Genomic DNA, 27,875 nt, shown 5'->3' with positions numbered 1-27,875 from the left:
CGCCCATATCCCGATCTCTGCTCACCTGGATTCTGTGATTATAATGATTTTCATTTTTTGTATAAGCCTAAATCACACCTCAAAAGTATCAATACTCGGTACTGGCGAGTACTTGACCAAAAGTATCAGTACTCATCTGTAAAAAAAAAAAAATTGGTATCAGTGCAGCCCTAGTATACATTTATAAAGGATGATAGTTATCAATTAGTTGTCAATAACTTTTAGCTACTATTCAAACTAAGAAAAGAGCTGTTTGCAAAATAACCCCTTCCTTTTTATTATCTTTGTTTCCGCAGAGAAAAGAGATGAAGTTGTCTATTATGATACATATGAAAGCATGGAGGCAATGCTTGCAACGGAAGACATGGCAGCTTCTATCCATTTACAAAGAGAAGAACTGCTTAAACTTCAGCAGAAAGTTCGGCAGCTTGAAGCAAAACGTGGCAGAATTTCAGCCAAGAAAGCCTACCTCAGAAACAAAAAGGTGCCGTTACTAAAATATGCGATTCTAGTTCTTGCCTTTCTCATGTAACCTTTCTGTAAATGACATTATCAGCAGCAGAATGTAACCAAAAAAAAAATTAAGACCTTTTACAAACAAGCAAGCCTGGGGTTTATCCACACAGTTTAAAGCAACAGGTTCACTTTAATGTAGCCTTTCCCTTCATACCCCCCCACTGCTTATTTCAGCTTCTGGGAGCAAACACATGTCCTGTGTAAGTTACAAGTCATTAGAGTCATCGATTACACAAGGCTACCTCCATGGGACTGTGCCACTTGGCCCAGGAAGTTTCATATATGGACACAGGGAACACAGGAAAGGTAAGTATATGCTGGGAATATATTGGCGGGCAGAGTTAAAGAACTGTCAATTAAGTGCCACTCATGGCCATCATCGGTATTGTATAGATAGGAAACCAGGCAGAGAACGATATCTGACTGTACAGGCCACACAAGGAGTAAACAATTTGTAATAAAATTATACAATTTATTAATAAAGATTAAAAGAATTCATATAATGTGAATATTATTTGTTTAAAAACAATACTAGTGCTGACAGAATTCATTGTGTATATTCATACACCAAGAGACAATGCTGATAAATTAAGTCCTCATATGCTGATGCGATGCACCTGACTTTGTTTCATCAGGGCCTATGAAGACAATACAGCACTTATCTACAAAAAGGCAATAACATTATACAGTATTCGTATATCAATGTTCAATACATTCATGTAATCACTACGTGGCACCCACCCCAGGCACAAGGAGACACCAGCACCATCACTCCCCGGGCGCCGCTGGAGCATCAAGGATGAGTGCTGTATTGTCTTCATAGGCCCTGATGAAGCAAAGTCTGACGAAACGCATCGGAATATGAAGATTTATATCCTTTATCAGCATTGTCTCTTGGCGTATGAATATACACAATGAATTCTATCAGCACTAGTATTGTTTTTGATAAATAATATTCACATTGTATGAATCCTTTTAATCTTTGTTATTAATAAATTGTATGTTTTTATTACAAATTGTTTACTCCTTGTGTGGCCTATACAGTCCGATATCGTTATCTGCCTGGTTTCCCAGTGCAAGAACTGTTGGTGTACCCAAAACCCGTTTTGCCTTTATTGGCATATTTTTTACTTCTTTCCTGTCTTTTTTTTTATTTTTTCTTTCAGGAGATCTGTATTGCCAAACATACAGAGAAGATACAGCAACAATTTCATAGTGACGAGGAATATGGAGCACATGCTGCACAGCTAGTATGTTTAAACTGTATATTTCACATGCAGGCATTTGATTTCTACAGACTTGGTTATTTTTACACACAAAGAAATATATACTGGATATCACCACCACAAAACAATGAAGCTTTTTAGATGACCATTTACCATTTGGTATTTGCAAGTGTTGCAGAAATGTTGCTGTGTAGGTGAGAACTATAAAAGCAAATATTGTGACATTAGAGGCTCAGTTGATGGCCTAAAGAGAAGACCAATATGAAAACATTGCTTACAACTTAAAGTGGAGGGCCACCCTGAAAAAAAAAAATCACCAAAAACCCTAAAAAAAATAAAAAAAAAACATTTGAAAAAAAATGTAAAGTTACCTAAACCCTTGTTGCTAGGCATTCTTCCTAATCTGCCTCGGTGAGCAGCCCCGTTGTCTTCTGGGAACTGTGTGTGTTCCCAGAACACCACGGGGCCATTCACAGAACGGAGCGCGGCGCGGGCATGCGCAGTAGGAAACTGGCAGTGAAACCGCAAGGCTCCACTGCCTGTTTCCCTTACTTAGGATGGCGGTGCCGAGAGCCGAGGGACGGGTCAGCCTCGGGCGGCCGACATTGCGGGCACCCAAGACAGGTAAGTACTTATTTAAAGTCAGCAGCTACAGTGTTAGTAGCTGCTGACTTTAAATTTTTTTTTTTTTTTTTTTTTTGACGGAATCCCGCTTTAAGATATGGCTGTGCTAAATTGTGCCCTTTTAGTGAAGTTGTACATCCTTTATATGCACACTGCTCAGTAAAATATTTACCTTCTTCCCAGATCGTCACTGATCACCTCTATGATTTAGAAGGCCGGAAGCGACTTCCAGCAGTTTAGGGCAGATGTAAATACTGCCTTTCCTTTTTTTTTTTTTTTTTTTTTTACTTCTTTTATTTTTTTCTTGTTTGTTTGAAAAGCAACATATCAATTTTTTTAATGACTACTTATTTGTTGTGATGGCAATAAAAGTGATCTAAAAAGTTTTTTTTAAAGGGGCAGTTTAAAAATAAATTTTTAAAAAATGAAAGCGCCCTTGTCCCCCCTGTGCTCATGTGCCGAGGTGAACGCATACGTAGGTCGCGCTCGCATATGTAAACTATGTTCATACAACACATGTGAGGTATCAATGTGAATGTCATAGCAAGGGCAATAATTGTAGCTCTAGACCTCCTTTGTAACTCCAAACTGTAAACCTTTTTAAAGCGTCACCTATGGAGATTTTTTAAGTATCGTCGTTTTCTTGTCATTCCACAAGCGTACACAATTTTAAAGCATGATATATCTGCTTGGCATAACATCTTTTATATTTTACCAAAAAATTGGGTTATATCTTTTTTTTTTGCATTAAATTTTTTTTTAAAATAGTGTTTTAAAAAAAAAAAAACGCTGCACAAATACCATTTGACATAAAAAAAAAAAAAAAAAAAACGACCACCATTTTATTCAGTAGGGTCTCTGCTTAAGTTTCTAGGTTCTAAGTAATTCTCTAGCAATAAATAGAGATTTTTACTTGTAAACAAAAAGTCTCAGAAAAGGCTTGTCTTAAAGTGGTTGTGGTAGCTACATTTGTTTCCTTTTTTATTTTCCTTACTTTTCCTTTTTGATCTAGCCAGTAACACGCTTTTTGTCTGTCACTTAGTACATTTCACATAAATGTAAAAAAAAAAAAAAAAAAAAAAAGAGTTGTGTGATGCGATAAAATGAGCATCATACCACTCCCTGCCGCATGGAACTGCAGCCCAAAATGGCTGCTGCCTGCACACTAATCCATTGCAGTTTAGTGTGCAGGCTAGAGTGAATGGGCCCTAAAAGCTGACCATTGTAAGCACCCTGTCCGTGTTAAAGTGGTTCTAATGCCTAAACATTTTTACCTTTTAATACATACCTTGCATTAAGGTATAAAGCGTTTAGGCATCAGCATCCCCCCCTCCATTCTTTCTTACCTGAGCCTTCATTCAATCTAGTGCAGTGCACGTCTGCAGCTCTTCTCTCCCCTCATTTCTGGGTCTCACTGGCTTTGCCAATGGCTGCTGGTGCTGTCAATTAAAGCCAGTGATGCGGGGGGGGGGGGGGGCTGCGGAGCTGAGTCCCGCTGTCTGCATCAATGGATACAGCAGCGGGACTCGGGAGCGAGCACGCACGGATGCCCTTTCCCTTTCCATGGGGGCACTGGACAGAGAGGGGGGACCCAAGAAGAGGAGGTTCACAGCCACTCTGTGCCATTCCATGGCACAGAGCAGGTAAATATAGACATAGGTTTTTTTTATTTACCTTTTACCATCTCTTTAAATAGTTTGTGTCGACTTCTAACTTCCACTTTTGCTGGACAGCTTGGTCTGCTAATGGAAGTTGAAAATTAACAGACCTCCTGGCCAGATCACCAAGTGAAAATAATGGAAAAAAAAGCCTAAAAAGGAAACTAATACAGTCGAATTGGCAATATAATAAAAACATTTTTGGGGTTTAATACTGCATCAAATCACTTGGTGGAATAAGATTAGATTTGCCATGGAGCTTTACATGCAGTCTTCTTTCTCTTAAATGTTGTCATGCCTGGATTTTAATGACTGTTCTTACGGCTGGTTTTGATAATTATGTTTGCATTGCATTGTGTGTTTTCAGAAACGTGACAAACAGCAAGATGAGGAAGAACAAAAGAGCACTTGGGTTAGTCAGGAGCGACAAAAGACCTTGGATAGACTCCGCACTTTTAAACAGGTTGGTGGCAAATTAGGACAGTGCTGTGGTAGCTTTATATTGCCAGCAGCAATTGTACTTTTGTGAAAGTTTGGAGTAAGTAAAATCAGTTTGATGCAATTTATGGAATGTTATATTTCCCAATGGGTTTTATTACCATTGACCTCACTGAGTCTTATTTTTTTTTTTTTTTATATACATAGCGTCATCCTGGGCAAGTAATATTGAAGTCAACAAGATTTCGTTTGACTCCAGGCAGAAGGAAACCCACAGCAAAAACTACCCCAAGCCTTCATGAACCGCAATCCCTCTCTGTCAGTATTCAGACACAAGGAATACCTGATGTGGAAACGCTAGAAGTGTTACAGCCATTGGATGTTTATACAATCTATAAACAACCACAGCTTGAAGATAATTCCTTACCTCCTGACGCAGTTAGCTCTCAACTTCCTGAAACAGCTTCTCTTCCCACTTTCAGCAGTGAAAAACTTGAACTTAATACTGTACAACCCCAGTCTCTGCCTGTGTTCTCTGCTCCACCTCCCCCTCCACCGCCACCACCTCCACCTCCACCTTCTTTAAAAGAGGAGACAGAACCTTTAGATGTCAGAGTTATACATGTCAAGAAGGAGCCGGAGGACACTGCACCTCCAACACCTGCAGGCGCCCCCTTAACCCAAATATTTGACAGCAGTCAACTTGTCAGTGCCAGAAAAAAGTTGAAGAAAACTGGAGCTCTTGAAGGCCTGCAGCAAAGAAGAGGTAGTGTTTTATTTCCAGAATACTGATTTGGTTGTGGTATTGTATTTATCTCTAACTGAAATGAAGAGCTAGTTAAATGTGATTCTGTCATGAAGGCTGCCATTGCTCTATCAAAAATATGCAGGGTGGGTTCATTCCATATACAACAAGTTCTCTGTTGCCATCCCTACTCAAATATCTGCTAGAAACCCCTAGATCATCCCAAGAGATAGAGGGGGAAAATGGAACACTAATTGTACCAACACAGACAGCAATCACATGTGAAATAAAACAAAATGAGTTTTATTGCAAAAGTTAAAAAGCCAAAGACATAAATGTGTTATGACCATCACCTACTGTAAACAACAAAATATATATGGGCCCATATACTTTATTGTAAACGTATGGTGAATTGATTATCAACGCTTTTTGCAATCACATCATTTCCTCAGGATTCATGCCAATGTGTGCATTTAGTGTCATTGGTGGTACACTTTCATAGAAACGGATCAGATAAATACATAATATAAAGAGTAATCAGACAAACACATGATGAATGAAAACCTAACCCCCGAATCAGAAAAGCATGCAGAGGAGGGGGCATGGGATCCTTTGCCATTGCTGACCTTTCCTTTGGGAATGTTGGTTTCCTGGCTGTCATGATAATGTGATGACTTAAAGTGATTGTAAACAAATTCTTTTTTTGTAAATCACAAACTGGTTTATATTTACCATGTCCATACAATTGAATTGCACAGAACAGCCCTAATGCTCCTCTTTTCGGGTCCCCACCAGCATTCCTTGCTCCTTCTCTTCTTGGTGTGCCCCCATAGCAAGCCACTACGGGCTCACTCCCAAGTCCCGTTATCTGCGTATAAAGACACAGCACAACTCGGGGCCCCATCCCCACACACACACCTCCCGGTCCCCTGTCACAGGATGTGCCTGACAGCAGCAGGAGCCAGTGGCTCCAACCACCTCAGGACAGCCTGTGAGAGTGGGGAGAGCCACTACAGACAGGCACAGCGTCGGATTGAGGTAAGTAAAATGGGGAGTTGAGGGGGCATACTGCCACCTAAAAATTTTTTACCCTAATGCAAGGAATCTGATTGCTCTTACTTATGTGCCCTTTTATCTTCCACCTTAGGCTGAGTTCACACTGGCATTAAGAGCAGGCATTTGAGAGGCGTTAAAAAGATCCCTCAAACACCTATGCACAAGATACAATAGACAGCACATAGTGCTGTTCGCCCTAAGCGTTCACGTCGGATGGCTTCAGAATTGAAGCCTCATGTCGAGTCAGGAGGCGTTTGAAGCCTTTCAGCACCTCCCATTCAAGTCTATGGTAACGCCTCGCAAATGCTCTGGCAGGCAGTTGCGGGCCATTAAGATTAGTTAATTTACTGTAATGCAATAGGTGCTTGTGGAGCAGTTTTACCTCTTCAAACGCTTCAAAACTGCCCATAGGGCGTTTGGGAAACATTTTTAACTCATTAATGCTTGTAAAATGCCTGTCTACTCTGCCCATACTAAAGCTCATTGACGCCTGTCTGACGTTCATACTAACGCTATACAAGCGCTTTAGAGGGTTTGTTGCGCGTTAAAAATTTAGTCAAGTGTGCACAAGCCCAAAGAGTCACGAGATAATGTGATGTGACACATGCTGACACACTAGCAGCTAGATGCACATTTGCACTCGAGTCTGGAGCACTTTTGCTTCCTCCTCCTCCCACTGCCAGCTTATAGCTCCTCCCTATTGGGAGTGCAGAGCGCCACTGCATGGCACCAACCATCCATCCTAAAAGGACAAGCAATATGTGAAACAAAAGCCACTGATGGAAAAAAAAGGTAAACTTCATTCCTCAGTGAGGGGAAAAAAAAGGCAGAGGGAGAAAGGAAAGTCTGGGGAGCACCCATCTTCAAAATGGGCCTCCACTTGGGAAACTCCTGAAGGAGAAAATACATATTAAAACATATACATAATGCAAAAGGATATGTAACTATACATATTATATAGAACCTCATATTTATACTAAAGTAAATAGGAAATGCATATATAGAATAATTATACAGAAAAAAAATCTAAAATCTTAAATGTCCACTTGATTCAAATGTATAATAGATGAAGAAAACATATAAAATGTGGAGAATAACAGTTTATATACCATTTATATTCTCATTGTACTAATAACTTCTCAAGATCTCCACCTCTTTTTGGTATAGCGATATGCTCTAACATGAAAAATGTATCTTTGTTAGGGTCATGGTAATAGGCAAAGTGACAAGCTATTGGAGAATGTAAATCTTCATCCTTTCTATCTAAAACATAGTCATGTATTCTTCAGTGTAGTTCCCTTTTTGTTTTACATACAATACAGTATCTCACAAAAATGAGTACACCCCTCACATGTATGTAAATATTTTATTATATCTTTTCATGTGACAACACTGAAGAAATTACACTTTGCTACAATGTAAAGTAGTGAGTGTACAGCTTGTGTAACAGTGTAAATTTTCTGTCCCCTCAAAATTACTCAACACACAGCCATTATTGTCTAAACCGCTGGCAACAAAAGTGAGTACACCCCTAAGTGAAAATGTCAAAACTGGGCCCAAAGTGTCAAATGTTTTGTGTGGTCACCATTATTTTCCAGCACTGCCTTAACCCTCTTGGGCATGGAGTTTCCCAGAGCTTCACAGGTTGCCACTGGAGTCCTCTTCCACTCCTGCATGATGACATCACGAAGCTGGTGGATGTTAGAGACCTTGCGCTCCTCCACCTTTCTTTTGAGGATGCCCCACAGATGCTCAATAGGGTTTAGGTCTGGAGACATGCTTGGCCAGTCCATTACCTTTACCCTCGTCTTCTTTAGCAAGGCATTAGTTGTCTTGGAGATGTGTTTGGGGTCGTTATCATGTTGGAATACTGCCCTGCGGCCCAGTCTATGAAGGGAGGGGATCATGCTCTGCTTCAGTATGTCACAGTACATGTTGACATTCATGGTTCCCTCCAATGAACTGTAGCTCCCTAGTTTTGGCAGCACTCATGCAGCCCCAGATCATGACACTCCCACTGGCATGCTTGACTGTAGGCAAGACACACTTGTCTTTGTACTCCTCACCTGGTTGCCACCACACACGCTTGACACCATCTGTGCCAAATACATTTATCTTGGTCTCATCAGACCACGGGACACGGTTCCAGTAATCCATGTCCTTAGTCTGCTTGTCTTCAGCAAACTGCTTTCTTTTTGCATCATCTTTAGAAGAGGCTTCCTTCTGGGGGGGCAGCCATGCAGACCAATTTGATGCAGTGTGCGGCGTATGGTCTGAGCACTGACAGGCTGCCCCCACCCCTTCAATCTCTGCAGCAATGCTGGCATCACTCATACGTCTTTTTCCCAAAGACAACCTCTGGATATGATGCTGAGCACGTGTCCTCAACTTCTTTTGTCGACCATGGTGAGGTCTGTTCTGAGTGGATCCTGTCCTGTTAAACCGCTGTATGGTCTTGGCCACAGTGCTGCAGCTCAGTTTCTGGGTCTTGGCAATCTTCTTATAACCAAGGCCATCTTTATGTAGAGCAACAATTCTTTTTTTCAGATCCTCAGAGTTCTGTGCCATGAGGTGCCATGTTGAACTTTGAGTGACCAGTATGAGAGCAATAACACCAAATGTAACCACTTGCCGACCCGCCGCCATCACACAGGCTCTCCTGCGCAAATCGACCCGGTGATGCACACCCGCTGCGGGAGTGTGCCCACAGGTCGGGCGGACTCTGTCCGCCGGCTACCCGCGATCGCCTAGTACAGAGGCAGAACAGAGATCTGCCTTTGTAAACAAGCGGATCCCCGTTCTGACATCGGACATGACAGAGATCTACTGTTCCCAGTCATCGGGAACAGTGATCTGTCATGTCCCTGGCAGCCCATCCCCTTACAGTTAGAACACACCTAGGTAAGACACTTAACCCCTTGATCGCCCTCTAGAGTTAACCCCTTCCCTGCCAGTGTCATTTTTACATTGATCACTGCATTTTTATAGCACAGATCAATGTAATAACATCACTGGTCCGCAAAAAGTGTAATTTTGGGTCAGATTTGTCTGCTGCAATGTCGCAGTCCCGCTAAAAATCGCAGATCACCACCATTACTAGTAAAAACAATAAAAAATAAATCCCTAAATCTATCCCATAGTTTGTAGACGCGATAACTTTTGTGCAAACCAATCAATATACACCTATTGCGAATCATGTTTTAGTTTTTTTGGGGTTTTTTTGGATATGTACAGTTGTGCTCATAAGCTTACATACCCTGACAGAATTTTTATTTCTTGGCCATTTTTCAGAGAATATAATTGATAACACAAACTTTTCTTTCACTCATGGCTAGTGTTTGGCTAAAGCCATTTATTATCAATCAACTGTGTTTACTCTTTTTAAATCATAATGACAACAGAAACTAGCCAAATGACCCTGATCAAAAGTTTACATACCCCAGCTCTTAATACTGTGTATTGCCCTCTTTAACATCAATGATGACAGCTTGAAGTATTTTGTGATATTTGTGGATGAGGCTCTTTATCTTCTCCGATGGTAAAGCTGCCCATTCCTCTTGGCAAAAAGCCTCCAGTTCCTGTAAATTCTTGGGCTGTCTTGTATGAACTGCACATTTGAGATCTCCCAGAGTGGCTTAATGATATTGAAGTCAGGAGACTGAGATGTCCACTCCAGAACCTTCACTTTATTCTGCTGTAGCCGATTACAGGTCGACTTGGCCTTGTTTTGGATCATTGTTATGTTGGAATGTCCAAGTATGTCCCATGTGTAGCTTCCTGGCTGATGAATGCAAATGTTCTTACAATATTTTTTGATAACATACTGCATTCATCTTGCCATCAATTTTGACCAAATTTCCTGTGCCTTTTGTAGCTCACACATCCCCAAAACATCAGCGATCAATCTCCGTGTTTCACAGTAGGAATGGTTTACCTTTCATCATAGGCTTTGTTGACTCCTCTCCAAATGTAGTGTTTTTATGGTGGTGGCCAAAAAGCTCAATTTTGGTCTGATCACTCCAAATGACTTTTTGTTCCACGTGATTTGAGGCTTGTCTGTGTGCTGTTTGGCGTATTGTAAGCGGGATACTTTGTGGCATTTGCGTAGTAATGGCTTTCTTCTGGTGACTCGACTATGCGGCCCATCTTTCTTCAAGTGCCTCCTTTTCTTTATCGTACATCACAGGACACAGAATAGCATAGTAATTGCTATGTGGGTTATAGCCACCTTCAGGTGATGGACCCTGGCACACCCTAAACAGGAAGTTGCCTCCCTATATAACCCCTCCCATACTGGGAGCACCTCAGTTTTTTCGCCAGTGTCTAAGGTGTTGATCACAAGTGAAGATGTTCTCTGAGGAGCTCCACTGAGGGATCCTTGCTGGATTTAAATAGCCTCCACAGACCGGATCCATCCAAAGTGCCACTGAGGCCAAGGTGGATGTTACCCGGGCCTCGCATAAGAAGAAACAAGGTTTTGCCTGTAACGCCTCTCCTTGCAGGGCTGGACCCAGGGCTTTGGTCATGCTTACATTACCTAAAGTGTTTCCTGGCGGGGTGCTAATACAGGTCCAATGGAGTGGAACCCCGATAAAAAGGGACTCGGTCCTTGAAGGTTTGCTAAACGCAGCTCGTCGTGATGAGTGAAGGTTGGATCTTTCTGTTAAATCAGCAGAATCCTGCGGCAAGGGTAAGGGAGGAAGCCTAGGAACTGTAAAAGTCCACCTATGTTTTTTTCTTCTTTAGGGAAAAATGTTGTCATGCCTTAAATCTCCACTAGAGGGAGCATATGACCATACCTTAATCTGTTGTCTTCACTACAGCTCAGTGTCAGTCTGTGTGTGGTAGCAGCAGCTTGCACAGTGAGGATTCCTCTAGTAGGTAAGAGATCTGCCATCCTGCTTTTCTCCCCCCTGGAGGGACCAAGAGGGTTAGGGAATCAACAATTGTCGCTGCCCCCCTTGCAATACCATACCCCCCCACCCCCACTGCGGGGGGTGCGGAGGTCCCGGTTTTCGGCTCCAGAGGTTTTTTCCTCCTGCTCGGCATCATTAGGCTCTTCCTTCACCCACCCCCCCCCCCCCCCCCCCCCGTTTTGGACCGTTTTTTTTTGTTTTTTTTTTAAATTGAAAAGAAAGGCGAGAGGGTTGTATGGAGGGGGCGAGGCCTAGGCGTGGCACCGTATGTGGGACAGAGCGTCCACGAGGACAGGGCGCAGGGTGGAGACATTACCTGGAGCAGTCTCTCCTTGGCTGTATAGCAAGGAGAAGCAAGCTGGCTGCACTCGAGACACAGGAGCAGTGGGGCACATGCCTAACATGGAAAGGACATTTTTCCCAGCGCTAGGCTGAACTTTTATTAGCGGCATTATACTGTCAGACTATTGTTCGGCGATTAGTGCATTTAAATAGTGCCTCTGCTTTTTGTGCTTAGGACTATGCCTGCCAAAAAAGACAAAACAAAGACCTCAAAAAAGGTACCAAAAAATTCACCCCCAGGCGCTGGGAACTCCAGTCGTGCCTCCATGCTGTCATCTCCTGAAATACCAGACGTGGCAAGCCAGGGTGAGTCATTGGAACCAATTGGTGGTGCGGCTGTTTCTCACATCTCAGCCCCTGTATACATGACTGAAGATGCCTTTTCCTCCGCTCTATTGGGGCTAGAGGGAAGATTAGCGGCTTTAATCGCATCCTCCATCCAAAAGGATAGGAAGCATGTTAGATCCCCCCCCCCCCCACCTTAGACCCTTTACCAAGGGGAGAGTGGGTAGAGGATGAGGTGTTACCCTCAGGCGATCTGGAGGAAAGACAAATCGATTATTCTTCTGCGGAGGAAACAGTGGATGAACCCTTTTCAGCTTCGCAGTCTGAGAAATTGCTGGTACAGTCCCTTACGGAAATGGTTCGTTCCACTTTCAAGCTACCCCTAACGGAGTCAGGTGAAAATTTGGTTTCTTCTTTGCGTTCCTTAAAACCCTCACAGCCTTTGCATGCGTTTCCTGTTCATGCATTACTAGAACAGCTTATTTATGCTGAAATGGGATCACCCGGATAAGCATTTTCTCCCTCCAAAGAGTTTCTCAGTTCTCTATCCCATGAAGGAGAAATTCATTAAAAAATGGAATGTACCAGCAGTTGACGCTGCGATTTCCAGTGTGAATAAAAGTCTGACTTGTCCAGTAGACAATGCACAAATGCTTAAGGATCCAACAGAATAAAGGTTGGAATTCCTGTTAAAATCCTCTTTTTCTTTGGCAGGTGCGGTGACTCAGCCTGCAGTCGCTGCAATAGGCATCTGTCCGATCCCTAACAGCAGTTTTGAAGGAAGTTCCTGTACAACAAGCCCGGGATTTGGCCAACCGCCATAGACACCATTAAAGATTCTATTCACCAGGCGTCCCGCCTTGTGCTAGTACACATGCGTAGGATCCTGTGGTTAAAACATTTGTCAACAGAAGTACCATGTGAAAGGCTCCTGACTGGTTTTGCTTTTGATGGGGTAGCGGCTATTTGGCGATGATTTGGACAAATGCATCCAAAAGATTTCAAGTGGGAAAAGTACTCTTGCCAGTCAAGAGAAGGTATAAATGCCCTTCATTTAAGCGGGCTCTTTCTCCTACGCCAGGGGCATCAGCCTCTAGGCAGTGACGACAGCCTCTGCCTTAGGGTCAGGCCCAAGTTCAAAAGAAGTTCTGGGGGCAGAAACCTGCAAAACAGATTTCTGAAGCCTCATGATAGGGCATGGGGGAAGACTTCTGCAGTTCTCAGAAGTCTGGCAAGAGGAAATTCAGGACAGATGGGTAATCTCCACGGTAACGCTGGGGTACAAACTAGAATTTCGGGAGTTTCCACCGTCTTGTTTTCTGAGGTCAAACGTTCCCAAAGATCCAGGGAAAAGGCAATCTCTGTTTCAGGCACTAGACCGATTGCTGGCTCAGGGGGTGATCATACAAATCCCCACAGAAGAGGAAGGTTTGGGGTTCTAGTCAAACCTCTTTACAGTCCCAAAACCGAATGGGGATGTCAGACCCATTCTAGATCTAAAGAATCTAAATCTGTTCCTGAAGATCCGCTCTTTTTTCGCATGGAGTTGATCAGGTCAGTGGTTTTTATCCTACAAGAAGAAGAACTTCTGGATGCACATCTGCATGTCCCTATATTTCCCGCTCACCAAATGTTTCTGCCGTTTTGAGGTAGAACAGCAGCGTTTTCATTTTGTAGCCTTGCCCTTCGGCTGAAAATGGTGTTTTTTCATTCAGCCGATAGCAAAACGCAGCCGATACCGAAAGGGGGCGGGGTTCGCCCCAAGTGCCCCCCATTTCGGGACTGTCACCCTGGCTTGCCCTAGGCCTCCACTCCCTCCTCCTCCTCCCCTCCCTCCTCGCCGCAATCTCCGCATGTCACAGAGCGAATTGTCCGGGCCATAGTAACAATGTCCCACCTCCTGTGATAGAAGGCACGCTGATCCAATGGTGGCACAACTCAGGCTGCATATGAAGGGCACTGGTGAGGCTGTTGGGCACAGGCATGCTGCATATGACTGGCACTGGTGAGGCTGCTGGGCACTGGTAGGCTGCATATGACGGGCCCTGGTGAGGCTGCATATAATGGGCACTGGTGATGCTGCTGGGCACTGGTGATGCTGCTGGGCACAAGCATGCTGCATTGATCTCCTGTATCCTATCTGCTAGAGGTGCATTGAATGGAAATTTTGCTAATACTATTAAGCAATGTGTTTAAGTAAGAGATTGCAGACATGATGTAAGTGATGGTTAGAGACTGAAGACTGCATTTTTCTTGAACTTTATTGCACTAAAGGTGCCAATAATGGCAAACAATAAATTCACATTAATTTAAATTGATATTAATTAAAAAGTTGAACACAATAATATATAAAAATAATATAAATATTTTATAAAAACTGTCATTTTCAGTTTCGGTTTTCGGCCTAGTGCAGCTTTCATTTTAGGTATTGGTTTCGGCACCATAGTTTCCATTCAGTGAACCCCTACTTTCCCCATGACTCAGAATCCAGAAACATCAGTGCAGCACTGGATGAAAGATGCAAGGGTCTGTCAGGAGTCCAGAAACTCACTGACCTTTTATACACACACACTAATTACAAGCAAGAGATCACAGGTGAGGATGGTTACCTTTAATAGCCATTCAAACCCCTTTATGTCAACTTGTCTGCATGTTATCAGGCCAAAATCACCAGGGTATGTAAACTTTTGATCGGGGTCATTTGGGTAGTTTCTGTTGCCATTATGATTTAAAAAGAGTAAACACAGTTGATTGATAATAAATGGCCTCAGCCAAACACTAACCATGAGTGAAAAATGTTTGTGTTATCATTCATATTCTCTAAAAAATGGCCAAGAAATCATAAATTCTGCCAGGGTATGTAAACTTATGAGCATAACTGTATTATAGCAAAAAGTGAAAAAAAAAAAAATAATTTCCAAAATTGTCGCTTTTTGTTTGTTTATAACGCAAAAAAATAAAAAACAGCAGAGGTGATCAAATACCACCAAAAGAGAGCTCTATTTGTGGGAAAAAAAGGATGTCAATTTTGTTTGGATGCAGCATCACATGACCGCGCAGTTGTCAAAGTGACGCAGTGCTGTATCACAAAAAATGGCCTGGTCATTAACCACTTCAGCCCCGGAAGGATTTACCCCCTTCCTGACCAGAGCACTTTTTACAATTTGGCACTGCGTCGCTTTAACTGCTAATTGCGCGGTCATGCAATGCTGTACCCAAACGAAATTTGCGTCCTTTTCTTCCCACAAATAGAGCTTTCTTTTGATGTTATTTGATCACTTCTGCGGTTTTAACGGAAAAAGACCGAAAATTTTGAAAAAAAAATGACATTTTCTACTTTTTGTTATAAAAAAAATCCAATATACTCAATTTTAGTCATACATTTAGGCCAAAATGTATTCGGCTACATGTCTTTGGTAAAAAAAATGTCAATAAGCGTATATTTATTGGTTTGCGCAAAAGTTATAGTGTCTACAAACTAGGGTACTTTTTCTGGAATTTACACAGCTTTTAGTTTATGACTGCCTATGTCATTTCTTGAGGTGCTAAAATGGCAGGGCAGTACAAAACCCCCCCAAATGACCCCATTTTGGAAAGTAGACACCCCAAGGAAATTGCTGAGAGGCATGTTGAGCCCATTGAATATTAATTTTTTTTGTCCCAAGTGATTGAATAATGACAAAAAAAAAAAAAATACAAAAAGTTGTCACTAAATGATATATTGCTCACACAGGCCATGGGCATATGTGAAATTGCACCCCAAAATACATTTAGCTGCTTCTCCAGAGTATGGGGATACCACATGTGTGGGACTTTTTGGGAGCCTAGCCGCGTACGGGGCCCCGAAAACCAATCACCGCCTTCAGGATTTCTAAGGGTGTAAATTTTTGATTTCACTCTTCACTGCCTATCACAGTTTCGGAGGCCATGGAATGCCCAGGTGGCACAAAACCCCCCCAAATGACCCCATTTTGGAAAGTAGACACCCCAAGCTATTTGCTGAGAGGCATGGTGAGTATTTTGCAGCTCTCATTTGTTTTTGAAAATGAAGACAGACAAGAAAAAAACATTTTTTTTTTCAATTTTCAAAACTTTGTGACAAAAAGTGAGGTCTGCAAAGTACTCACTATACCTCTCATCAAATAGCTTGGGGTGTCTACTTTCCAAAATAGGGGGGTTTTGTGCCACCTGGGCATTCCATGGCCTCCGAAACTGTGATAGGCAGTGAAGAGTGGAATCAAAAATTTACGCCCTTAGAAAGCCTGAAGGCGGTGCTTGGTTTTCGGGGTCCCGTGCACAGCTAGGCTCCCAAAAAGTCCCACACATGTGGTATCCCCGTACTCAGGAGAAGCAACAGAATGTATTTTGGGGTGTAATTTCACATATTCCCATGGCATGTTTGAGCAATATATCATTTAGTGACAACTTTGTGCAAAAAAAAAAATTTGTCTTTTTCCCACAACTTGTGTCACAATATAAAATATTCCATGGACTCGACATGCCTCTCAGCAAATAGCTTGGGGTGTCTACTTTCCAAAATGGGGTCATTTGGGGGGGGGGTTTTGAACTGTCCTGGCATTTTATGCACAACATTTAGAAGCTTATGTCACACATCACCCACTCTTCTAACCACTTGAAGACAAAGCCCTTTCTGACACTTTTTGTGTACGTGAAAAAATTATTTTTTTTTGCAAGAAAATTACTTTGACCCCCCCCAAACATTATATATTTTTTTAAAGCAAATGCCCTACAGATTAAAATGGTGGGTGTTTCATTTTTTTTTTTTCACACAGTATTTGTGCAGCGATTTTTCAAATGCATTTTTTGGGGAAAAAACACACTTTTTAAAATTTTAATGCACTAAAACACACTATATTGCCCAAATGTTTGATGAAATAAAAAAGATGATCTTAGGCCGAGTACATGGATACCAAACATGACATGCTTTAAAATTGCGCACAAACGTGCAGTGGCAACAAAATAAATACATTTTTAAAAGCCTTTACAGGTTACCACTTTAGATTTACAGAGGAGGTCTACTGCTAAAATGACTACCCTCGATCTGACCTTCGCGGTGATACCTCACATGCATGGTGCAATTGCTGTTTACATGTGACGCCCGACCGACGCTTGCGTTCGCCTTAGCGCGAGAGCAGGGGGGGACAGGGGTGCTTTTTTTTTTTTTTTTTTTTTTTTTTTTTTTTTTTTTTCCTTTATTATTTTTTTGCTTTTTAATCTTATTTTTAAACTGTTCCTTTCATTTTTTTTTTTTTTTTAATCATTTTTATTGTTATCCCAGGGAATGTAAATATCCCCTATGATAGCAATAGGTAGTGACAGGTACTCTTTTTTGAAAAAATTGGGGTCTATTAGACCCTAGATTTCTCCTCTGCCCTCAAAGCATCTGACCACACCAAGATCGGTGTGATAAAATGCTTTCCCAATTTCCCAATGGCGCTGTTTACATCCAGCGAAATCTAAGTCATGAAATGCTCGTAGCTTCCTGTTTCTTAGGCCATAGAGATGTTTGGAGCCACTCTGGTCTCTGATCAGCTCTATGGTCAGCTGGCTGAATCACCGGCTGCATTCTCAGGTTCCCTGTTGAGACAGGAGAGCCAGAGAAAAACACGGAAGACGGTGGGGGGGGCATTCCCTCCCACTGCTTGTAAAAGCAGTCTAGAGGCTAATTAGCCGCTAGGATTGCTTTTACATGAAAGCTGACCGCTGGCTGAAAAGAATGATACCAAGATGATACCTAAACCTGCAGGCATCATTCTGGTATAACCACTCAGTCGTGAATTGCGTACCTGAAAACAAAAAAATGGTTAACAATAAAACACAGTAAACGGTAAAGTATAAAAAAATTGCATACCTGAAAAGCAAACATGATAAAACATAATAACAATAAAACATTGCAGAATAGAATACAGTAAAAAAGAGCAGAACAATAGAGAGAGAGAGAGAACAATGAAACAACTATTTTTTTTTTTTAATTTTATATATTTTTTTGGTGTTTTTTATTTTTTTACACTTTTTTTTGTAACTAACTTTTATAACTGTAACCGGTTCCAGGTTCGGGTCTCTCAAAATGCGATGGCATCTTGGGAGACCCTGTGAAAGTGTGCCTAGTCTGTGCAATGCTGTACCCTACGCTAATACTCAACTAGTGCATGGTAGCGTTCAAAACATTCACCAATGCAAAGACCAGGATTGTCAGGACAGGAGGGACAATAATAGCGGGTGTCACGCCTATATCCGCGCTTGCTGCAGACACGACATCTTTTTTGGGGGGGTTCGTTGGGTAGGGGTACTCGGGAGGACATAAAAACGCCTCTCATGCAGCCGACTGCATTTGGTTGGGGATGTGAATAGGGGAAGTACGGGCGCTGCAGAAGTGGTGGGTTCCCAATTATTAGGATTGGCGAATGCAGCAGAAAGGGCATTATGGGCACGATGGGCCTGTGTTCATCTTCTTGGTGGCAGCGGGACACTACTTGTGCTTGCCACCTCACCAGCTTGAACTGCACTTATGGGACCTGCCACGTCACCAAGTGTTACTGCAGTGCTGGCTTGACTACGACTGGGGTGTACTAGGCCGCTGGCGCTTGCCACTTCACCAAAACGCTACTAAAAAAACAGCGATCGCAGGGATCAGACCTGACTCTGCGAACGCTGCAGTTATGCGTTTAGTGTTTTGTAAGTGACAGTGATCGATTGATACTGCACTTGGGTGGGCTGGGCCGGGCGGAGGGGCAAAATGCAGGTGCTAGCAGGTATCTGGGCTGATCCCACTAACACTGCGTTTTTGGGAACCCTAAACTGCTGGGGACGCTAGTATAGATCTAATCGGATCAGATATTGATCCGTTCAGATACTAAACCACTAAGGGAGGTGTACGGTGCGTGTGCGTGGGTGTTAGCAGTACTGGCGCTAACCTGACGCTGCTTGGGGCTGGTGCTTGCCAGTTCACCAAAATGCTAACAAAAAACTGTTAGCGATCGCAGGGATCAGGCCTGACTCTGCGAACGCTGCAGTTATGCGTTTAGTAAGTGACAGTGATCGATCGATACTGCACTTGGGTGGGCTGGGCCGGGCGGAGGGGCAAAACGCAGGTGCTAGCAGGTATCTGGGCTGATCCCGCTAACACTGCGTTTTTGGGAACCCTAAACTGCTGGGGACGCTAGTATAGATCTGATCGGATCAGATATTGATCCGTTCAGATACTATACCACTAAGGGAGGTGTACGGTGCGTGCGTGGGTGTTAGCGGTACTGGCGCTAACCTGACGCTGCTTGGGGCTAGTGCTTGCCAGTTCACCAAAACGCTACCAAAAAAACTGTTAGCGATCGCAGGGATCAGGCCTGACTCTGCGAATGCTGCAGTTATGCGTTTAGTAAGTGACAGTGATCGATCGATACTGCAGTTGGGTGGGCTGGGCTGGGCCAGGCGGAGGGGCAAAACGCAGGTGCTAGCAGGTATCTGGGCTGATTCCACTAACACTGCGTTTTTGGGAACCCTAAACTGCTGGGGACGCTAGTATAGATCTGATCGGATCACATATTGATCCGTTCAGATACTATACCACTAAGGGAGGTGTATGCTGCGTGCGTGGGTGTTAGCGGTACTGGCGCTAACCTGACGCTGCCTGGGGCGACGCATATCACCGCCGGGCGATCAGGGGGCTAAACCTTTATTTGGTAATAAACGGCGGGTGCCCTGACACTATAAAAAATAAACGAACTAACCAGCGTCACCCATAACAGTTGTATGGTGATCAGTGGTGAAAGGGTTAACTAGGGGGCAATCAAGGGGTTAAAACATTTATTAGGTAGTATATGGGGGTCCCTGACGCTATAAAACGCTGACGGCGCACCTAAATATTTACCTCCCTAACTAGCGTCACCAGTGACACTAATACAGCGATCAGAAAAATGATCGCTTAGCGACACTGGCGATGGGGGTTAGGGGGGGGGGTACTCTAGACCTAAAGTGGGCTAACACTAACTGCCCTACCACACTAACTGTCACAAACTGACACCATGCAGTAATCAGAAAAGAAAAAAAAACTGCTTGGTGTCAGTGTGACGGGGGGGGGGGGGGGGGGGGGTGTAAAGTGTGCCTGGCATGTTCTACTGAGTGTGTTGTGTTGGTGCACTCACATTCCAGTCTTCTCTCCTCGGCGCCGGAACAGAAAATACTAAGCCGAGGAGAGATGACATAATTTCCTTTGCTGCTGTTTAGCATACAGCAGCAGAGGAATGATTCTGATTGGCTGGGAGCGATCGCGATGGGGGGCCACGAACGGATGGCCTCCCCCTCATCTCTCATCGCTCCCAGACCAAAGCCGACCACCTCGGGCACCGGGGGGGGGGGGGGGGGGGACGGGGCGGGCGATCGGACCCCCCCCCCCGCAGCAGGCAGATCACGTACAGGTACATGATTCTGCCTGCCCGTGCCATTCTGCCGACGTACATCGGCGTGAGGCGGTCGGCAAGTGGTTAAGGGGGCAAATCCTCCTTCTGTGGCTTAAGTTAACACACCTGCACCCCATTCACACCTGAGACCTTGTAACACTAACAAGTCACATGACACTGGGGGAGGGAAAATGGCTATTTGGGCCCAATTTGGAAATTTTCACTTAGGGGTGTACTCACTTTTGTTGCCAGCGGTTTAGACATTAATGGTTGTGTGTTGAGTTATTTTGAGGGGACAGCAAATTTACACTGTTATATAAGCTGTACACTCACTACTTCTTACATTGTAGCAAAGTGTCATTTCTTCAGTGTTGTCACATATATATCTGTTAAGATATGATAAACTTCTTTTTTTTCTTCTTTTTCTTTAGGTCTAATAAGAAATGTAAATGCAACCCCACAAGTGGTATATTCCGTATTTATCGGCGTATAACACGCACCCCAAGTTTAGGAGGGAATTTTAAGGAAAAAAACTTACATTTAAATGTCCATCAATGCAGCCTTATCAGTGTCAATCTGCATGCTTGTCCAGTGTCATTTGCAGCCTTGGTGTCATTTGCAGCCTTGGTGTCATTTGCAGCCTTGGTGTCATTTGCAGCCTTGGTGTCATTTGAAGCCTTGGTGTCCGTTTGCAGCCTTGTCAGTGTCCGTTTGCAGCCTTGTCAGTGTCCGTTTGCAGCCTTGTCAGTGTCCGTTTGCAGCCTTGTCAGTGTCCGTTTGCAGCCTTGTCAGTGTCCGTTTGCAGCCTTGTCAGTGTCCGTTTGCAGCCTTGTCAGTGTCCGTTTGCAGCCTTGTCAGTGTCCGTTTGCAGCCTTGTCAGTGTCCGTTTGCAGCCTTGTCAGTGTCCGTTTGCAGCCTTGTCAGTGTCCGTTTGCAGCCTTGTCAGTGTCCGTTTGCAGCCTTGTCAGTGTCCGTTTGCAGCCTTGTCAGTGCCCGTCTGCAGCCTTGTCAGTGCCCGTCTGCAGCCTTGTCAGTGCCCGTCTGCAGCCTTGTCAGTGCCCGTCTGCAGCCTTGCCCAGGCTGCAGTTAAACTGCAGTGACTTGTCAGTGTCACTGCAGTTTGAAAATGGCGCTGCCGAGACACAGAGCCGATCCTGTGTATCTCGGTGGCTCTCGGCCGCTTTCGGCTCCTCTCAAAGTCCCGCCTGGGATGGGCGTGACTGTGAGCGAAGGAGCGAGCGCTGCCCATATACATAGATAGCCGAGTGTACTTGATAGGTTCAGCTAGCTCCGCTCACAGTCACGCCCAGTCCCTGTGTCCATCATAGGGCGGGACTGGGCGTGACTGTGAGCAGAGCTAGCCGAGTACACTCGGCTATCTATGTATATCGGTGGCCGGCGCTCGCTCCGCTCACAGTCAGCGGGGGATCGGTGTATAACACGCACCTGCGATTTTTCCCTGATTTTAAGGGGGTAAAAGTGCGTGTTATACATCCGATAAATACGGTAATTATTGTTGTTTTGGGTTTTTTTTGGGCATTTAAGTCATTCTATAAGGGGGTTCGGCGCTGACATCTGCGAACCACTGCGGGTGTCAACAATTGCAGTGCGGACTGCCATATGGTGCTGGAATCAGATGGCATGGGTGTGAACACCTATGCCATCCCATTCCAGTGCAAACAAAAAAAGGGACCTGCACCATTTTGGTGTGAATGGAATGCGAATTTAGCCATACAATCTGTTTGGCTGAAATTGCATCGCACAGAACATTGCATGTAATCTACACGGCAGTGTGAAATTTGTATTCGATGTAATACCAAGTTAGACCTGGGAAAAATTAAGAGTATCCTTAACCTTGATTGCTGTGAACAATTAAGTGTGAATGGATAGAGGTACCCTTAATGTGTGGGTTTAATTTTATAATTATATTTACTGTATGTGATGTAAAAAAAGCATTTTAAACATTTAAAAAAAAAAAAAATTTAAATGACTTCTTTCATGGTAATTATAACTTGAATATACCTGGAAAGACTTATTAAAATAATGTGTTTGTAAAAAAAAAAAAAAGATATGATAAATCAGTGAGTAGCTCAAACCTCAATACATCTACAACGAATCATGTAAATTATTAATTAAATGATAGCAATCAATCTATATGTCACAGTGATATTAAATATATTTATTATAAATTAAATAAATAAAAGAAGTCTATATAAATAAAGTGAGTCCCATACACCATTCAATTTTCGTGCAATCTCCTATTGCAATTAAGTCTATCCACACCACGCACACCTTCAGGTCTATCCTTCACCACCCCACCTTATGGGTATCTGCTCACCCTAATTGTTGGACCCCACTAATTAAAGGAGGCCAGCCATGTTTTATTTACAAAAGTAACTCCTCTCTAGTCTCCCAATGGCAAGATAATATGTGGGAAGCAGAAAGACACTGATCGTGCAGATCGTGTTTATGATTTTTATTGAAAATGGTTACAAAAAACACATTTCAGCAGATCAAACCAGACACGTCACTTCCATATTCCAATATATGGCGTCCAGACTCCACTCACTGTGATGACTTCACAGCTAGCCACGCTTCCCACATATTATCTTGCCATTGGGAGACTGTCTGTGAGGAAAGAGGAAGACTGGACAGGCGTTACATTTGTAAATAAAGCATAGTTGGCCTACTTTTTATCAGTGAGGGTCCAACAATTAAGGTGAGCAGATACCTATAAGGTGGGGCGAAGTACATGGTGTGGAAACTGGAGCTTCCTTGCACTGTCTGAAGATCGACTTAATTGCAATAGGAGATTGCAGTAAAATTGGTGTATGCGACTTTTTTTTTTTTTTTTTATTATTTATATAGATTTTTTTTTTTCTACAGCTGTTGCACTTTAGTCGGGAGGTGTAGGAGAGCTGAAGTCGGCTCAAACAGTGACAAAAGGCAAATGGGCAAATATCTGCTGGGGACACTGATGGGGAAAATTCTGCTGGGGACACTGATGGAGAGAACTCTGTTGGGGACACTGATGGGGAAAAGTCTGCTGGGGACACTGATGGAGAGAACTCTGTTGGGGACACTGATGGGGAAAAGTCTGCCGGGGGGGGGGGAGCACTGATGGGGAAAAGTCTGCTGAGGGGGGAGGGGGGACTGAAAGTCTGCCGGGGGGGGGGGGGGTGTAGGGGGACTGATGGGGAAAAGTGGAAAAGTCTGCGGGGGGGGGACTGATGGGGAAAATTCTGCCGGGGGGGGGGGCGGGTGTTAGGGCGACTGAATGGGAAAAGTCTGCCGCGGGGGACTGATGATGGGTAAACTCTGCCGGGGGGACTGATGATGTGCATGATGATTCATTCATTTGTACATAACTGATTTTTTTTTCGCCCCCGAATACTTGTAAAAGCTACAATGTGGCCCTCGTGTTGAAAAGTTTGGAGATCCCTGATTTACGTGATTCATTGCACATTTTTATGCTTCATTGTAGATGCGTTTAGGTTTGATCTCACTGATTTATCATATCTGAACAGATATTGTATTTAGATGTGTTTATAATTTATTGATTTGGGGTCTTTGCATTGATAATGCTTCACTGTTTTATAATATTTTTTTTCTGTTGTAGTGTGATGAGTGCACATTTTGGAGTAATAGCTGTTTTGTGATTTATATTTTTGAATAGCGTGTGGGGTTTTAATTATATGATTGAACTTCCTGTTTAACTTCATTAAATGCATTCCAGGTGCATCAAAACAAAGGTGTATAATTTCTTACAATTTTTGTTTTATTTAAAATCAGCCACAGCTTACGTAGAAATGCCTGTTGCCTGCCAGCATGCTGCAGTGTGGGATCCTCGCATCCTTTGTGGAAGTAGTAATTTCTTTGCAGAGGTTTGACATGGCTCCTGATGAGTCAGAACCAGGGCTCTCCAATCAGTTGGGAGGGGAGTATGTGCTTTACTGATTGCAGTACTATAGGTCTGACTCACTATGGGTGAGAGTTAGGATCTCTGCAGTGAGACCACTGCTTTCCCACATAGAACAAGGGTCCCATGCTGCAGTATGCTGGCAGGGGATGGCCGTTTCTTTTTAGGCTGTTGCTGCTAAGAAATCGATTTTTTAAGACATTGAACACTTTTTGTTTTGATGCATCTGGAATGATGTAGCTGCGTTAAACTGAATGTTTAATTGGGCTTTAGGGCCTGAAGTCATTCATCCTTTGTATCATACAGTAAGGCAGGGGTACCCAACCCTTAATATAATCTACATCCAGATATAATAGCTTACCTAGAAACTATAGCACATGAAGCGATTTAAGCTGGCCATACATGGGTCTAATTCTGAAAGAATTTTTTTTTTTCAAAAATCGTAACTAAGAATTTTTGTTCGAATTGCCCACCATTAGTGGGTCCACAGCAACGGCCGATTTTTCGTGCAGCCATCAAATTTGAGTGATCAGGCATGGTAGAAAATTTTAGCAAAAGAAACAAATTTCTAATCAGAGATGGGAGAATAATGCAAGAAATATAACCAAAAAAAAAAAAATGCACATGAACTATAAACTGCAAAATTATTTTGTGTAGCATCATAAGGTGAAATTGAAGGCTTGGTTGGTCGAATTTCAAAATCAGTAGTGCCACCATCGGATCACAAAATGCATCAAGAAAATTCATTCGGAATTCAACTCATGTATAGCCTGCATTAAAGTGGGTTTATTTTCTCTTGTACTACTGATTTCAGTTCTTTCAACAAACCAAAAATGTTTCAAGATGAAGCCTTTGAAATGACAGTGTACAATGATATTACTACTGGTATTGATTTATGTGTCTTTTCTAGTGAGCTCGCCAATGGATGAAGTTTTGGCTTCCCTAAAACGTGGAAGTTTTCATCTGAAAAAAGTGGAACAAAGGACGCTGGCCCCTTTCCCCGATGAGGACGACAGCAATAATATATTGGCACAAATCAGGAAGGGGGTGAAACTGAAGAAGGTGCAGAAAGATGTTTTAAGAGAATCTTTCACACTTTTGAGTGATGCAGACCCGCTGACACGCAGCATTCATGAGGCACTTAGACGAATTAAAGAGGCCTCACCTGAATCGGAGGATGAAGACGAGAGTTTGCCTTGCACAGACTGGGAAAATTAGCTGGTGGTAATGTATTCTTTTAATATTTATTTTGGGTATCATTAATTTAATTTTAATGATTCATGACACTAGTGGCTTCCGATTTCAAGAGATTATTTAGACTAAAATTTTACATCTAAGAATGGTTTTCTGACTGCGGAATAATTATACTACATAGAACGTTAAAAAGGTCAGTTTAGCTTTACTCCTTTTGGCTGAGATCGACTTAAAGCAAAATACATAGTTGGTGAGGTTGAAAAAAAGACACAAGTCAATCCAGTCCAACATATATATATATATATATATATATATATATATATATATATATATATATATATATATATATATATATATATAATGTGTGTGTGTGTGTGTGCTTATATGTTAATAGTACATCGTATACCCCTGAATGTTATGGTCTTAAGGTGCCCATCTATTAGTTTTTTGAAATTATTGATGCTCCCTGCTGAAACCACCGCCTGTGGAGGGGTATTCCATATCCTAACCGCTCTTACAGTAACAAACCCTCTACGCAGTTTAAGGTTAAACAGCGTCTCTTTTAATGTTAGTGAATGGCATCATGTCTTTTTAAATTCCCTATCGCGGAAACCTTTATTCCCTATGCTAGGGTTACCAGTACGGTATCCTTACAGCCAAGGAAGCTGCCATCTTATCTGTTAGCACAAGCAACTGTGACATTTATCCTTCACAGCATTCCTTGAATATAACTGATTTGGGAAGTGGTTTAATTCCGCTTTAGGCTCAATTCACACAGTGAGACCCCAAGTCACGTGACATGTGAAATCTCATTTTAGTCAATGAGAGCTGTCTTAATTGGCACTACTGAAGTCATTCCGACTTTAGAAAAGGTTCCTGTACTACTTCAAGGCGACTTCTATCAGACTTGCGCCTACAGACTGTAATGGAAGTTACCGCCAAGTCAAATCCTTATTTTAATTGATGTGATTTGGATCTGACATTACAGGAAGATTGCTCAGGCATTCCCTGAAGTTGCTTCAAAGTCGCACTGTATGTTGCGCGACTTTTAGGTGTGAGCTGAAAGAGGCGAGAAGCTTCTCAGGTCACACAATTCTTACGCTGTTATCAGCTTTATGGCATGTAAATCATGTTTCCCAATTCACTAGTATACATATCTGTAATAGAAATGGAGCCTTTCAGGTAAAAGAAGTGCAGATAACTAAGGCGCTCATTTATTATGAAGAGTGGATATCACTAGCCGCTCTACATTGTATTGTGCTTTATAGCGTGACCCTTCCCATTCATAAAAATGGGGCCACGGTGTGGAGCCCCAAGGTGTTTTTTCTGCTTAAGGGAACCGAGAGAGCTCCATTAATAAAGTAAATGTAATATACGGCAGTTTACAGGTCTGTAAATATGGCGACTGCATTTGTTTTGTTTTTTTAGCCAAAGAACATTTTCATCAAGTACAGACATTATCTGTTAATCACAATGTTCTCTTCCTTACTAGCCATCTTCTGTAAAATACACATTTTCTCACTACCCCCTGGAATTGCAATAGTTAAGTTAATTAAGAAAAAGGATACATTTGTATACAATTAATATAGTTTAGGGAAAAATGCTTAAGACACACCCACCCTTTTCCCTTCTACCCCCGACAAAGAATGTATAAAAATATCTGCATCTAGTGTCTGAGCTATATGTGTGTGATTGTGTCTTCACATTCAGGTACAAAAACTCTGCTGTGAAAGTTAAAGCCCAACTCTGGGCAAAAAATATTTTTCCCATGCAGTGGGTTCTGTGCCCACATGCTGATAGAGGAAGGAAGCAGCAGACAGAAATTACATTTAGTGCTCTGGATTAAGACAAGTACACACTATAGAGGGATATGCTTTGTTTATATTTTTATGTCTGAGGTTTACAGCCACTTTAACCACTTGAGCCCCGGACCATTATGCTGCCTAAGGACCAGAGGTCTTTTTCCAATTTGGCACTGCGTCGCTTTAACTGCTAATTGCGCGGTCATGCAATGCTGTACCCAAACGAAATTTGCGTCCTTTTCTTCCCACAAATAGAGCTTTCTTTTGATGGTATTTGATCACCTCTGCGGTTTTTATTTTTTGCGCTATAAACGGAAAAAGACCGAAAATTTTGAAAAAAAATGATATTTTCTACTTTTTGTTATAAAAAAAATCCAATAAACTAAATTTTAGTCATACATTTAGGCCAAAATGTATTCGGCCACATGTCTTTGGTAAAAAAAATGTCAATAAGCGTATATTTATTGGTTTGCGCAAAAGTTATAGCGTCTACAAACTAGGGTACATTTTCTGGAATTTACACAGCTTTTAGTTTATGACTGCCTATGTCATTTCTTGAGGTGCTAAAATGGCAGGGCAGTACAAAACCCCCACAAATGACCCCATTTTGGAAAGTAGACACCCCAAGGAAATTGCTGAGAGGCATGTTGAACCCATTGAATATTTATTTTTTTTGTCCCAAGTGATTGAAAAATGACAAAAAAAAAAAAAAAAAAAAATATTTACAAAAAGTTGTCACT

The 27,875-nt window shown here is 42.6% G+C and overlaps 1 protein-coding gene across 1 annotated transcript in view; it reads left to right on the top strand.

Annotated features, from left to right (window-relative positions):
- Positions 1-27,875, top strand: part of JMY (junction mediating and regulatory protein, p53 cofactor) — a 119,744-nt gene that overhangs the window by 84,385 nt on the left and 7,484 nt on the right. Inside the window, exons 6-10 of the mRNA XM_073623747.1 lie at positions 297-484; positions 1,683-1,766; positions 4,392-4,487; positions 4,670-5,228; positions 25,050-25,363. Coding sequence (XP_073479848.1) covers positions 297-484; positions 1,683-1,766; positions 4,392-4,487; positions 4,670-5,228; positions 25,050-25,357 — 1,235 coding nt within the window. The 3' untranslated portion in view covers positions 25,358-25,363. The remainder of the gene's footprint in view (positions 1-296; positions 485-1,682; positions 1,767-4,391; positions 4,488-4,669; positions 5,229-25,049; positions 25,364-27,875) is intronic.

This window comes from Aquarana catesbeiana, linkage group LG01 (assembly GCF_042186555.1).
Source record: "Aquarana catesbeiana isolate 2022-GZ linkage group LG01, ASM4218655v1, whole genome shotgun sequence".
Taxonomy (NCBI): domain Eukaryota; kingdom Metazoa; phylum Chordata; class Amphibia; order Anura; family Ranidae; genus Aquarana; species Aquarana catesbeiana.
This window is presented reverse-complemented; position numbering and strand designations above follow the sequence as displayed.